This window comes from Ichthyophthirius multifiliis (genome assembly GCF_000220395.1).
Source record: "Ichthyophthirius multifiliis unplaced genomic scaffold scaff_1120509250975, whole genome shotgun sequence".
Lineage (NCBI taxonomy): Eukaryota > Ciliophora > Oligohymenophorea > Hymenostomatida > Ichthyophthirius > Ichthyophthirius multifiliis.
This window is the reverse complement of record NW_004086322.1, coordinates 21358-36839: the sequence shown is the minus strand read 5'-3', so window position 1 is coordinate 36839 and position 15482 is coordinate 21358. Positions and strand designations below refer to the sequence as shown.

The 15482-nt window shown below is 20.0% G+C and overlaps 4 protein-coding genes across 4 annotated transcripts, besides 6 other annotated features; all 4 read right to left on the bottom strand. All coding sequences in view use genetic code 6, as the record gives it.

Annotated features, from left to right (window-relative positions):
- Positions 1 to 263: 263 nt before the first annotated feature.
- IMG5_122740 (hypothetical protein) lies at positions 264 to 1264 on the bottom strand. The gene has a single exon (XM_004032380.1). It carries the CDS (start codon positions 591 to 593, stop codon positions 279 to 281), a length of 315 nt encoding a protein of 104 aa, XP_004032428.1. The 5' UTR covers positions 594 to 1264; the 3' UTR covers positions 264 to 278.
- Positions 1265 to 1847: 583 nt separating this feature from the next.
- On the bottom strand, positions 1848 to 6788 carry IMG5_122730 (PAS domain S-box family protein; the record flags this gene model as incomplete). Its single annotated transcript, XM_004032379.1, has 3 exons — positions 1848 to 1967; positions 2023 to 2507; positions 2576 to 6788. 3 exons carry the CDS (start codon positions 6786 to 6788, stop codon positions 1848 to 1850), a joined length of 4818 nt encoding a protein of 1605 aa, XP_004032427.1.
- A 1394-nt stretch (positions 6789 to 8182) lies between these two features.
- Positions 8183 to 8228: a microsatellite.
- A 5-nt stretch (positions 8229 to 8233) lies between these two features.
- Positions 8234 to 8282: a microsatellite.
- Positions 8283 to 8626: 344 nt separating this feature from the next.
- Positions 8627 to 8670: a microsatellite.
- Positions 8671 to 9331: 661 nt separating this feature from the next.
- Positions 9332 to 13058, bottom strand: IMG5_122720 (K antiporter P-type alpha subunit family protein, putative). The gene has a single exon (XM_004032378.1). It carries the CDS (start codon positions 13052 to 13054, stop codon positions 9452 to 9454), a length of 3603 nt encoding a protein of 1200 aa, XP_004032426.1. The 5' UTR covers positions 13055 to 13058; the 3' UTR covers positions 9332 to 9451.
- Positions 13059 to 13450: 392 nt separating this feature from the next.
- Positions 13451 to 13491: a microsatellite.
- A 981-nt stretch (positions 13492 to 14472) lies between these two features.
- On the bottom strand, positions 14473 to 14931 carry IMG5_122710 (hypothetical protein; the record flags this gene model as incomplete). The annotated part of the gene is made up of 3 exons (XM_004032377.1): positions 14473 to 14589; positions 14641 to 14722; positions 14861 to 14931. 3 exons carry the CDS (start codon positions 14929 to 14931, stop codon positions 14473 to 14475), a joined length of 270 nt encoding a protein of 89 aa, XP_004032425.1.
- Positions 14751 to 14813: a microsatellite.
- A 155-nt stretch (positions 14932 to 15086) lies between the features above and the next one.
- Positions 15087 to 15141: a microsatellite.
- Between the last annotated feature and the right edge of the window lie 341 nt (positions 15142 to 15482).

The following is a 15482-nucleotide window of genomic DNA, read 5'->3' as shown; positions in this document are numbered from 1 at the left end:
TAACATAAATATTTATTTTTTTACTATTTTCTAAATTTCCTTCTAAATTTTAAAGTTTTGATAAAGTTTCTCTGTATTTTTTTTCGCATTTTCTAATTCCTTTTCTAAGTCATTTAGTTATTCTTCATATTCTTAAAAAAAAAAAAAAAAAAAAACATAAGATATCATAATAAATACAAAAACAAAATAATTACAATTAGATTCTTTCTATAATTCTTAATTTTCTTTTTAAAAGATAGAATTTTATCTTAAAAGTTTATCTCTTTCATCTGCCACAATCATAATATCCTATCTTAAATTAGATAATTCTTTCTATAGTTTATTCCTAAAAGATTTATTTTCTTCCTATAGATCATTAACATTATTTTTAAGTACTTCATTTTCTCTTAATAATGAATTATTTTTATTTCTTTCTTCAACAAACCTATCATGTTCTTCATTATAAATTTTTTATTCTTTGTCCATATTTTTAGCCTAAATTTATACTATATCATCTTCTAATTCTTATATTCTCCTTTATAAATTATGAATAAGATCATCTTTTTTTCTATTTTCTTCCAAAAAGTTATCTTTTTCGCTTTTTTTAATTTCATTTTCACTTTAAAACGAATCGATTTTTATTCTATTTTTTTTTTATTCTTCTTCTAAAAACCTTAATCTTATACCGAGTTTTTCACTTTCGCTTTTATAAATTCTTTTCTCGTTTCTTTCCTATTCAATTTATTTCGAAAACTTTATCAAATTTTCATTCTTATCTTCCCTACATTTATCTCTTTCCCTTCTTAATTCTTCACATTCTTATTCTTTTTGATTTAATTTTTACCTATATTCATCCGATTCTCGTTTTTATTTTCTAATAATGTCTTTATCTTTCTAATCATTTATTTTATCATTTAAATTTTCCAATTCATTAATCAATTCTTATACTTCGTTTTAATGACGATCTTTTATTGACTTTATTTCTCGTTCGAACTCTCCTTTATCCATTTCTAAACGGGAATAAAGAATATCTAATTATCTTTTTTATTCATAAATTTATTCCTATTATCTTTCTATTTCTTCCTGTTTGGCCTCCAATTAAGTTCTATGAGGAATTTCTAATTCATTTATTATTTTAATTCTCATCATATCTTAATCAAATGAAGGAATTAGTTTTTATTAGATTTCTGCGATTTCCCTTTACTTTTATTCAATGGCAATTTTTAAGTTTTTAATTGTAGAATCGAATTATTACTCGATTTATTTCTTGTCATTTGATAAAATCATATTTTTTATGTTTAATTATTCATTTTCTTTTTTAATCTTTCATGTTACATTTTATATTCTTCATGGATTTATTTTAATGTCTCATAATCATCTTTTTTTAATTATTTTTATTTGCATTTATTATTTTTATACTTGTAGTTCTTTCTATTATTGATTTTGAAGATGCTAAAGCTTTTTTTAAATTTGTATTTTCTTCAAGAATATATTCGTATCTTTCTGACATATTTTTTTTTTTTTAAATATATATATTTATTTATTTTTTAACTAAATTCAAATATTATATTTTAAAAAATGATTAAGTTTTTTTTTTTTTTTTATTTAAATTTATTAATATTTTTTTAAAATTTATTTATAATATTATTTTATTTTGGTTTATTCTTTTAATATAAAATATAATCCATTAATAATTTTTTATATATATGCCTTATTGAAAAACATAGTTATATTTTATTTTTTAAACTATATTTTAAAAATATAATATTATTACTTTTTATTTATAAAAGTAAAAATATATATAATAATAAATTAAAATGTTTATATTTTATGCAATAAATTAAAAAGTAATTAATAAAAAAAAAAAATCATTCATACTTAGTTTTATCCATTTATTTAATTAAATTTTTTACAAATCTTCTAATATTAATATTTTCTTTTATTACATTAATAGGAATCATATTAAGCATTTAAATAGTTCTATTTAACTATATATTTATATTTTTTATTTAAAAATAAAATAAATTATTATTATTATATTACTTAAGTATTCATACTACTTATTTTAGGAATCCAAAAAATTAAATAAGAAAGAATTAATAAAATAGAAAAAATAGAAACAAATAAAGCTTAAAAGCTTTTAGCTGAATTTAACTATTATTAAATATATTATTATTCAAAATCAATTAAATATGAAATGCAAGGTCTTACATAATTATATAAAGATTAATCTTATTTTTTATTAAAATTAAAAAATATATTTATAAAAAATAAAATACCTAATTCAATATATTATTATTTCATATTAATTTCATTGAACTTTAATTTTTTGACAATAATATCACTTAAATTACTTTAAAAAACATTATAATAATGCTAAATAACATTATTAACACCTAATTTAATATTACCATTAATTATACTTTCGCATAAATTAATATTTTAAAAGTTAACAATTTAACAAGGATTTCTATAAAAAATATTGAAATACTAATTTTTTAAATCATACATATTATTAGTAAATAATTCTAAATAAAACTAAAAGAAAAAATAATAATAAAATATATATTTATATATATTACGTCTTTTAAATTACCGTTTTATCCTAATAAATTTTACAACAAATTTTATGCTTCATTCTACGCAGTTATCCCATTTATATTAAATTCTGGTTTAATAAGCATTATTTTTTATATATTTAGATAATACGCAATATTTATTTACATATAATCAATTTAATAATATTAAGGCCATATAAACTAAATAGTATTTTTTTAGTTAAAAATAATATAAAAATTAATAATAGAATAAGTAAGAGTAAATATAAGAATAAAAATATAATTAAAAATTAGTCCTTATGCCCCTTAATATTTATTAGCCATATACTTCTGTATGATTTTTTTTCTTTTTTAAATTAAATCTTTTTAAATTTCACTATCATTTTAATTTTCTTCTTAAGAAATGTTATTTAGTATTTTTTTTTTTTCTAATTCTTATTAAAATTATATCTCATCGTCTTATTCAGATTCATCAGAAGATTCAAATTATCCTTCCTAAAATTGATTATTTTCTTCCGATTTTTGTAATTATTACCTTATCGAAACATAAGTTTAAAGGAATTTATCACAATGTTTATATAAATAATATACATGTTTCTAAGGAATATCTAAGAAAAGAAACAAAATACTTTCTCTTTAATTTTTTATAGCAATGGTAATTAAAATAAATAAAGAAATTGCCAAAAAGCAGACAATAAAAGTCACTAATAGACTTAAAATTAACTCAATTTCATTTTTTTGTATATTGGATAATATTAATTTTTCAGCATTTACTGACTAATCTTTTAAAATTTGATAAATTCCATTAAAAAAATTGACTAAAAAGCCTTAATTATCCAACAAATCTGAATCTCCTAAAACTCCCATTAATAAAATGACATTATTTAAATCAATATTTTAATTAGAATTTAAATATGAATTTTTTTAAAAAAATATGAAGTTTATTTTTTCACTTTTTTTATGCAAAAAATCATCGAATTCTTAATTATTAATTTTCTCGTTTAAAAAAATCAAACTCTAAACGCTTTTATCAATTTCCGTATTTATTTACTACACTTAATATAAATTTTATTATTTATCAATTACTTTAGTCACTAATTTATTAACTTCGAAAATTCTCGAATTTAAAATTTAAACTATCCTAAACCCCAATTCGAAGCTTTCTAGTCTTTACAAGCAAAAAAAATACTCGAAAACTGATAAACCAATAACCAAAATATTCCAAATTAACGAAATAACTAAAAATCCTTTAATTAATTAATGCTTATGTGAATTATTTAGGGCTTTTCTAATTACTTCAGTTGAATTAGATTAATTAAATATATGATAATCTTCCTCATCTTCATATTTTTCTCCTATTTAATTTACAAAAACGCTATTTTCTTGATCTTCGGATACTTCTTCTTCATAATAACCTTCAAATATATTATCTATTCGATTGTTAAATAGTCTTTTAGTTTTTATACCTTTTGAGAAATCTTTAAAATTTTATTTTTCTAGAAAACTCTCGTCTTCATAATCTTATTTTTAATCTGGAAATTAATTGCTAAAATCATGTTCAATTTATTATTTATCTTTATATAAATCGAATACTAATTTTGCCAGATTTTCATTTTCTTTTGTAAATTAATTTAAATTATTCTTTATTTTGTTATTTTTTTTCAAAAGAGAATTCGATTCAATTTTAAAATTTATATTCTTTTCTATTTTTTCAATTTTAAATTAAAAACCCATTATTTCTCCCTTTTTTTCTTTTTCTTCGTTTTCTTCTGCCTCTTCTTCTTCTTCTCCTTTGTTGTCCTCTTCAAAATTTTCACTTTCATCAAAAATCTGATTTATTTCAACTTTCAAAGCTTAAATATGACATTAAAAATGCATTAATATTACATTACCATCTACCTAAACTACATTATAAGAGAATTCTTTCCCGTTTTTCTCATAATACTTCTTCTCATCCTTCCAATCGGGTACAAAAGTGCATATATTTACACTTTTTTTCTTAATAATGGCCACTTCTAATCCCAAAAAATAAATACTTCCTTAAGAAATATCTATAATAACTCCATCTTAGTTAGTTAAAACATAAAAAGTTTATTTAATATAACAATCTGCATTAAAATTGCATAGAAACATTTAAAAATCATCCGTCAAAACACTCACATAATAAAACAATGGAAAAATATATCCATTTCTATTCTTCCCGAAGCTATATTAATTTTCATTTAAATAATTCGAATTTGTAATTCCTAAAGCTACATTCTCATAATATCTTTATAAAAACTACTAATGTATCTCCACATATATATTAGGTAAAATCACCTAAATTTACTTATTTTAAACTTCCTCTTTTTAATAACCAAAAAGTGCTGAAAAAAGCATATTACACTGCTCTATATGCCCTATTTCTCCTTTTTTATTTTTCACGACCAAATAAGCAATCGGTTCACTTTTGAAATCGAAAATTTTTTCAATATTATCTTCCTTTTTTTCCACTTATTCTTACTATTGTTATATAAATTCAGCTTTTTCTAATAAAATTTTCCCGTTTTCCCTATCATTTAGTACATAAATTAGATATTTCCCAAAAGTCTTTATTGTCTAGTGTATTTTCGAGTTAATTTTCTACATATCATAATAATGTGATTTCGCCTCATGTACTGCCTTACTTATTTTACTCCCTATAATATTTAATTTCAATAAACCAGGGTTTTCTTCCTTTAATTCAGCCCAGAACTCCTTATGCATTTATGCTGATAATTTCATATATTCTTCACATTACTATATATGGGAATCAAAAGCTATTAGTTTTACTATGTCGTTTTCGTTTTCTTCATTTTCCCCTATTTAATCTAAGTTTTCTTCTAAAATTTTCTTATATCTATATATAATGAATTACTCATCAAAAGAAGGCTTCGTTTTTTCTGCGATTTTTAATTATTAAAAACACTTTTCTCGTTTATTTTAAAACCTTTCCATTAGAAAAAACGCATAGGAAATTCTCAATTTCGTGCATGTAGGAAATTTCTTTAAACCATTTTAATATATTCTATCAATTTCTTTAATTAAATTATTACATATATCATCCATTTCACTTAAAACTAATTATTATTATTACTATTTCTTTTTCCCTCCTTATTATTAATTATTAATCCTCTTTAAAGGACAATCTTCTTCTTGACAAGTTTCCTTATGTTTCTCCACATACCCAATAAGTAAAATATACGCATTTTTGTCTTTCTTTTAATCCCCAATTAACTACAAAACATACCTCAAATGTCCTTAAATCTACTCCCCAGATCTAAATTTCATCTAACTCCTTATTAAAGTATCGATTCTGCTTTTTTTAGTCGTAATCATAATCAAAACAATAAACGGTAGACCAATAAGCCAAGAAATAAGTCCTCCATTAAAATCAATATTAGTTAAAATTTAACTAATTAAAAGATTCGCATTAGTCCATAAATAATAAGTACTCACAATTTTATAAAAAAGCCCCACTTCTTAATCATAATAAGGATCTTCCATATTATAAACCCAATGTAATCCTAGACTAAGCACGAAAACCAAAATAACCAAAAACCAATCGTTTCCTTCCGGAATAAAAGAAAAAAGACACTAACAGACTACTTTATTTAATATAAAAGCCACTTCCCCTTTAGAATCTTATCTAGCAGTTCTATCTTCGCTAGTTTATTTCGGCTAAAAATAAGTCAAAGCAACTATAGTACTTAGAAACATGAAAATTAAATTGAACAAACTAGAAATTAAAGCATGGAATAAATGCCAACCCTCCCAACAAATAACTTCAGGGAATGAATCTAAACCCAACTGCCCCTATTCATTTGTTGAGCATTAAACTACGGATACCAAAGTTTCAGTTATTGGCAAAAAAAAAACAGTCACCAAAAGGGAAGCTACACTTCTTAAAATTGTCAAAGGCCAAGTTGTCGAAAACTTCTTTTTTGAAAAACTATAAGAAACGAAAATTATATCGAGAATAATTAAAAAGATTATGAAGTCTAAAAAATATACTGAAGTTATAAATATGAAATAGTTTATTCGAGGCATATATTTATTTATATTAAATAAATAAAAAAAATCAAATATTATTTTTAAAAAATCAGTAGCTTTCCATATATGAGTTATTTTTTAATGAAAAGGAAACGAGTGCATTTATAAATAATCCATTGCTGTTGCAAAATATAAATTCTTTTTTTATATATATTTTTTATTAATTTTATTTTTTTACATAAACACTTTCGCCTTCTTCTTCTTTTAATAATACAAATAATACGTTAAACGATATTAATTTAATTTAATTTAAATATCCTTCTAATCCTTTTTCTTAAGGAGGAAGTATATATTATTCTTGTTTCTCGTTTACTTCCATCTGTAAAATTTAATTTGGGATTTTTTTAAAAAATTTAATATTGTTGATTTATTTTCTTTTCTTTTTTTAATAAATTTAATAATAAAAAACATAAAATTTTAATAACTATGATATGTATAATAAGCAAATATTATTTAAAATATTTAATTTTATTGCATATAATATATATTATAACAAATAAAAAAAACAAGACAAAGATTATAATTATAAATATTTTTTTTTTTTCGAAACTAAATAAATATGAATTAAAGTAAATAAAAAATAGATTATATATAAGAGTCAAATAAAGCTTTAAGTTCTATAAGCGAAAGCAAACAAAAATTATATACCTAATTAAACTCTTAACAAAAAATAAGTACATAAACTTTAGAAGAATATGAAAAAAAATTCTAGGAATTTCAAAATAATACTTAAAGCAACCTTATAGAGTAATTATTAGCAAGTTAAATAGATGGTGTAGACAGTATTATATCGAAGATTTTCAGTGAATCTGAATTTACAAATTTATATTCATAAAATTATAATAATTTTTTAAAAGGATTATTAACTTAAAGTCAATTTACATAAAATATATAACCTTTTATTTAAATTTAAGAATATAATACTCCCTAATATATTGAGTAATAATAATAAAACAATAATCAAATTAGATAAGAAGAAGAAAAAGTAGAAGAAAATGTAAAAGAATAAGAATAAGAAGTAAATAGACATGAAAGCAATAATTTATATTAAGAAAATTAATTTAAATAAAATACGAATAGTAATGAAGAAAAAAATAAAGTTTGTCAAAATCATAAAAATTAAGAACAAAATAAAAAATAGTATAATATTTTGGAAGATTTTAAATCTAATTATAAGAAAAAAAATACTTTTAAAAATGTAATAAATGCTGATTCTTATGATAAATATAAAATTGAATTCAAAAGTAAAACTAATTTTTAAAGATTAAATTAAAATAATAATACTAGTGAATTAAATACAAGTAATGTAAGTAATAATTAATATTAGAAATATTTATCCACTACTTTATATTCAAAAGTATAATAAAAATAAATTAAAGAATTAGCTTAAGAAAGAGATAACTATAAATAATTATACGAAGATTCGATAATAAAGATTAATAATATTAAAAAAGAAATTTCTTTATTGAAATAAAAAAATTACTAATGAAAAAAACAAAAAAATTCATATATATTTTAAATATAAAAAAATAAGAATAGATTAAATAAAAACAGATAAGATTTTTTATATTCATTTAAAATATAAATATTTATAAAATATAATTATTTATTAAAAAATAAAAAAGTATATATATATATTTATATATATATATATATATATATATATTTATATATTCAATTAATCTTTTTATTATTATTTTTTGTTTAATTATATCTATAATATATATTTTTATTATTAATTTATATTATTTTTAACTTTATTAGTAAAATTATACTTATTTATAATAATTTTTTATATATATTTCTTTAAGTAAAAATTATTTTTTAAAAAAATATCAATTTAAAAAATAGCATGTTATGCTTACATTTTATTTTTAATCTAATATTTTATTTTTTATATTCTTATTCATTAAATTTATTATTTAAATTATACCTTATTCATAATATTTTTTATTATTCATCGAATTTATTTTTTTCTAAATGTATATTTAATCATTTTTTTCTTTTATCTTTAATAAATTTTTAATATTTAATTATTTTTATTTTTTATAATTTATTATTTATTTTAAGACAACTTTGTATATTATGAATATTCCCAATTTTATGATTTTTACATATTTTTTAAAAATATTTTAATTACAAAATTTTTCTTAAATTATTAAGGAATAATTGTCTTCATCTTTATATTCTTCATCTTCATTTTTTTTATTCTAATGACCACTAAATCTCTTTTAATCAGAAAAGAAAATGGACTTATTTTATAAATATTCTTCTAATTTATTTTTAAATCAATTTATTAATAAGTTATATAGATAACAAAAATATATTATTTTTTTATTTTTTTATAATTTTTTTAATAGCCTTAATTTTATTGTTTTCGCCTAAATTATTTAACTTAATGACATATCTGCTGATAGATATTGAAATTCGTTATTTATTTAAAAGTATCTTATTTTAAATAATTATTTATTTTGATAGTTTTATTTATCATTTATCATTATATTATTATAATTTTGTTTTTAGATAAATATTTTAATTTATGAATAACATTTTAATATTGTAAAAATTAAATTTTTAATAATAAAAATTATAATATTTTTTAAATTCATTTAATTAATTTATAATTAAAAAAAATATTTCAAATATTAATTATAATTTTCATATTTAAAATTAAAAAATAGAGTTTATATAAATATAAAAAAATTAGAAAAATATTTTATTTTAAATAAAAAAAAGTGAATATTTTACTAAAATAATAAAACAAATTAGATATATAAAATAAATATATATCATTTAATAATTATTGTTTATATCCATACTTCAAAAAAACAATTACTTTCAAATCACCATAAAGAATGTTTTTCGAACCATATAGATTTCTAAATTAAATATTTCCTAGTTTCTTCAAAAAGCATCAATAAAATCGAAAAAGGCATAGCCGGTTACCCAAACTACCACCAAGTCATCGGTCTTGATCCAAAAACAATTTAAATCCCTGGTGTATAACATAAGAAAACTAAAATGATAATTTCCAAAATCATCCCAAAGAACATAACTTTATTTGGGCAACTAACAGAATATGAAGTTTATCTTCCCTTCAAACAAATAACGTTACTCCATTAAAAGAATACAATAGCTAAAAGCCAAGCAGTTTACGCATATTTCAAAGCCTCAGTAGTATAACAAGCTGTTTCATCAGTAATAGGTGAGTGATAGTTTTCTTTTTAGCAATAAGACCATTTGACTTTCGGACTCCATTTACCAGTTAATCTATCACAATATATAAAGGCCTTTCTCAAATCATAATTTCCATCAGGAATTGTAAGCCAATTTAATACCCATTCCTCAATATAAGCATTTTCTTCATCTTCAATACAACTAGAAGCCTCAGGATTCATAAAATTAGCATTAAAATATGCACAATCATTATCATAGGTATTTTAACACCCATGCCCATCACTGAAATCTCCATGAGGTGGCTTATGGTATCCAGTCCATGTAGCCATTCCAAATAATGAATAAATCGGGAAACCCATTTAATTAAAAGTAGTATAATATCCAATAAATCCTCCTCCTAAAGAAATCGGTCCCATAAGTAAATAAGAATGAGTTAAAGCTCTAAAAGATAATAAATGATCAGCTTTTTTCCTTGGTTTTCTTGTCATAACATCGATTTCGGCAACTTCATAACCTAAAGAAATCGAAGGGACAATATCAGTTCCAACATCAATAACAATCATATAAATATTAGTAATAGGTAAAGGAATTCTAAAAATAATAAAAGCCACAAAAGGAATAATTTCCGGAATATTAGAAGTAAGTATATAAACAATTGACTTCTTTAAATTATCGAATACTTTTCTTCCTTCCTCAACTCCTTAAACTATAGAAGCGAAATCATCATCTAATAAAATCATATCAGCAGCATCTTTAGTTACATCGGATCCTGAAATATTCATAGAAATACCAATATCACCTTATTTAATAGCTGGTGAATCATTTACACCATCCCCAGTAACTGCACATACAAATCCTTCAGCCTAGCAAGCCTATACAATCTACAATTTTTACGCAGGAGTAGTTCTTGCAAAAACACAATAAGGCTTATTTACCCATCTTCTTAAATAAGTAAAGGGTGGTAACCCTTCTTAAATTTCCCTGTCTAAATATTTAGTAATTTTTTCACCATGGACTACAATAGCATTACATTTTACGGCAGCATCATCCCAAGTAAGGCCTTCTTCTTCCATAAGATCATCATTAGTCTTTACAGTTTTCGGAATAATATTAACTTATTTAGCTATTGCGGCTGCAGTAGGTGGTTAATCTCCAGTAACCATAATTACTTTAATACCAGCAGCTCTGCATTCCAATATAGCCATTGGTACTCTTTTTTTTGGTGGATCAATTAACGACACAAGTCCCACAAAAATGAAATTTTCCATTTTAAAATTAAATTTATCAATATGAGTGACAGTAAAAACTGTATTTTCAAGCGGATAAGCACTTCTTGGTAACTACAATTTTGCAAACCCTAGTACTCTTTCACCTCTTTTACCAAAATCAAGATTGACTTATTAAAAAATCTTATTTTATTAATCATCTATATTTAAATTTCTCCCACCTTACTAAATTTAATTACAAAAAGTCCAAATTTTTTCCGGTGCACCTTTAATATATATACAATAATCACTATTATTAGTCTACATTTCAGCCACAGTCAATGCAAATTTATTTGTGGAATTAAAAGGCATTCTCGCTTCTGAACCATCTGGACTTTTCGCAATTTTATATTAACTTCTAGTATGTTCAATATCTTCTATATATTAAAAGAATCTAATTAAGCCAGTTTCCGTAGCATCTCCCAAAGCCGCCACTTTCTTATAATCTACATTATTAATGTCAGCTTCTTTCTATAAATTAAACTTAGCTTCCGAAGAAAGAATAGTAGCCTTATGTAATTCTATAAAATCCGGATCTTTTTCATCATATTAAGTTGATTCACCTGGTTATAATATGGATTTATTTACAGCCTTAATAACTTTATTATTATACCACATATGCTCCACAGTCATCACATTTTATGTTAATGTTCCTGTTTTATCTGAACAAATACATGATGTAGACCCCAAAGTTTCCACTCCTTCAAGATTTTTTACTAGAACATTTTTCTCAGACAGTTTCTTAGCAGTAACAGCCAAAGAAACAGTTACACACCCAAGTAATCCTTCTGGCACATTAGATACTAAAATACCTATACCGAATAATACACATGCCAAAATAGGATATTCGACAACATAAAGTCCCAAAAGGAAGAACAAAATACCTAATCCGACAGCCAAAAAGAAAATAATAATCACAAATCTATCAATTTCTTATTTCAAAGTGCTCTTAACTTTTTTCTCGGCTGAAGAAAGATTTGCAATTTATCCTAAGCATGTACTATCTCCAATTTTTACGACTACTCCTTTACCATGCCCTTCTTTACATAATGTTCCAAAAAAAGCTAGATTTGCAGTTTCCATATAGTTATCAGGATGAGTACATTCTGTAGTTCTTAATTAAGGTTCTGCCTCACCTGTTAAAGCAGAATTATCTACTTTCATTTCTGAACTTTAAATAATTCTGAGATCAGCGGGTATTTTATCTCCTTATTTTATAAATACAATATCTCCTTTGACTAATTTTATAGCTTCAATTTGTAGGACTTTTCCTTCTCTAATAATTTTACAATTTTAAGGTAAAAAATTCTTAAAAGATTCCATTAAAGCTTCAGAAGCCATATTTTATTAGAAAGTAATAGCCCCAGTAAGTAAATTAACGAAAATAATAATCACACCCAAATAAATATTGGAAATATCTTCAGGATCCAAACCATAAGCCAGGAAACACAATGCAGACCCAAACCACAAAAGTAGTGCAAAACCGTGAGAAATTTCTTTTAAAAACATCAATATTAAAGATTTTTTCTTCTTTTCAGTTAACTTATTATCTCCATGTATTCTATTTTATTCACGTGCATAATTCTCTTCTAAGCCTTTATCAAAATCTGTATGATATCTTTCTTTAAGTTCATCCAAATGAATTCTATGTTCATCATAATCTTCAGCATCTTAAGCCAAATTCTTCTTAGCTTCAGCTTTGCTTTTTGCAGATTGAGCAATTAGTTTGTTAGATATTTATTTCTTACATAGGTTATTTTTATCCCCAGATTGTAATTATTTTTCAGTTTATGTTATTAATTCAACTTCAAAACTCAATAAAGAAGCTCTATTTCCTGCACCCGCGTCTTTTATTATTCTTTATGCTCGTCCTTTAGCATCAATTTATCCGATTTGACTATAACGTTCTTATTTTAACTAGTTGTTTAATTGAACTTACTGTTTAAGCTCTTCGAAATTCCTAACTATTTACGAACACCGTTTAGAATCTCCTTTTGATATCATTTTTTTATTTTCTGTAATTTAATTTTATTTTTCTAATTTCTAATTTATTATAACAAAAAAGTTATATATTTTATATTATATTTATTTATTTATTCGTATATAGGTTTGTTTTTTAGTTAATGTTTTAAAATAGAAGTTTTATAATTTAAAAACAAATTATATAAATTAAAAAAATAAAATATTTAATAAGAATAGTTATAAATTTTATTTTATTTATTTGAATTAATTAATTTATGATTTATTTGATGTTTAGAAATAAAAAATAAATATTTAAATTAAATAATTATAAATATATATTTTATTTTATAAAAAATTAAATTATTGATTAAAATCAATAATTAAAAATCAATTTTTTAACTATAATTAATATTATATAAAATAATAAATATAATATTATTATTATTCTTTTATATTTTATTTAGTATTTATTATATTTTCCAAATGTTTTTTAATTTATTTTTGTGTTTTTGAACAATTCATATTATTATTTTTTTATTTTATTTTGATATTAAAATAATCGTATTATTATTAAATACTATTTTTTATAAATAAATTTAAAAATTATTTGTTTATATTTTTATTATAATATTTAATGTATTTAATTTAATTTAATTTAGTAAAATAAAAAAAATATAAATTTGTTTTATCATTGTTAAATAGTATTAATAAATAAGTAAAACTTTAAATAATAATTATTTTAATATATAAAAAACTTAAATAAAATAAAATATTTCAAATATAAAAATATGTTATAAATTCTATAGTTATTAAATAAAAAAATACAATAAAATTAATTATATTTTTTTAAATATTTATATATAATTTTTGAGTAATTTCTTAAATTATTTATTACACATTAATTTATAATTTTAAATTTTCAAATATTATATAATAATAATTTATTATAAAAAAAACTTATCCATTATTAATTTTAAAAATTATTGATAAATTAAATATATATATTATTTTTCCATTTTTTTTTTCTTTTTTCTATATTTATTTTAAAAATTAATTTAATAAAAAAAAAATTATCTATTATTTCATGAATAAAATATATAATAATTATAAAAAATAATTATATTATTAATAGAATTCTCTAAAAAAAACTAAAAATTAATAAATATTTGAAAATTTATTCTTAAAAAAACAAACAATTAAGCATAGTTTTAATTACTTGAATTTATAAATAGACTTATCACGATAAAAGTAAAATAATTTCCATATATTTTTTTTTTTATTTTTTTAAATTCCAGATTATTAAATATAAAAAAGAAAAGTATATATATTAAATTATCAATTTATTTAATATTGCAATTAAAACAATAATAACATTTTTTTTATTGTATTTTCTTATATTATTATTATTATAATTAATATTAATCATTTTTTTATTTTGATTATAAACTATAATTATAAAATCACTCAAATATATAACCGGCTTCTGAGTTTGCTTTTTTAAATGCAACTACACCACATTCGATCATTTTATCTTTAAATGTTACACATTTTGCTTCAGAATTAAATTTTACCATACACTAATAAAATTAAATATTTATTTATGCATCTAAATATAATATAATTATTACTTCTTTATAAGTTTAATAGTCATCAGGGCATTCTTTTCTTAAAATTTTCATTCTTGGTGCGTTATCGTCTTCTCTTTAGAAACTTTATTTTATATTTTATAAATGAATATAATATAAAATATTTTTAAAATAATAAATATGATTAAATAATAATATTTTATAAAAAAAAATATATAAACGTTTAAATTTAATTGAAAATTCGAAATAAATTTTATCTTACACAATAATTTTATTTTCAAGCAATGTGGATCTCTTTTTAGCAAGAGAAAACATATAAGATCTACTTTCCATTTTATTTTTATTTTTAATTTTATTTTTTTCTAATAAAAAATTAATATAAATTTCTTTTATTTAAAATTAGATTTTTCTTTAATATATTTAGATGTTATACACAAATATATATAAATAATTTATAAATAAAAAAAAATGTTATTAATATTTTTTTTTATATATATATATATATATATATATATATATATATATATTTATATTATATATATAAAATTTTAAATTTTATTTTATTAAATATTTGAAAAAAATTAATAATATTTATAATTAAGCTAATATTATTATATATTTTAAAATTTAATTTATTTTAAAACATATTAATTATTTTTGTAATTAATATTATTTTTTTATTTAAATGTTTATTAAGAATAAATTTTGTATTCATATTATTTAAATAATTAAATTATTATATTAAAATATTATGATTTTCATTCTTTATTTTAATTAGACTATATTATTATTATTATATAATTTTTGAATTTTAATTTTAATTTAATTTTAAATAATATTTTATATTATTTTTTATATTAATTTTAAATAATATAGAAATAAAT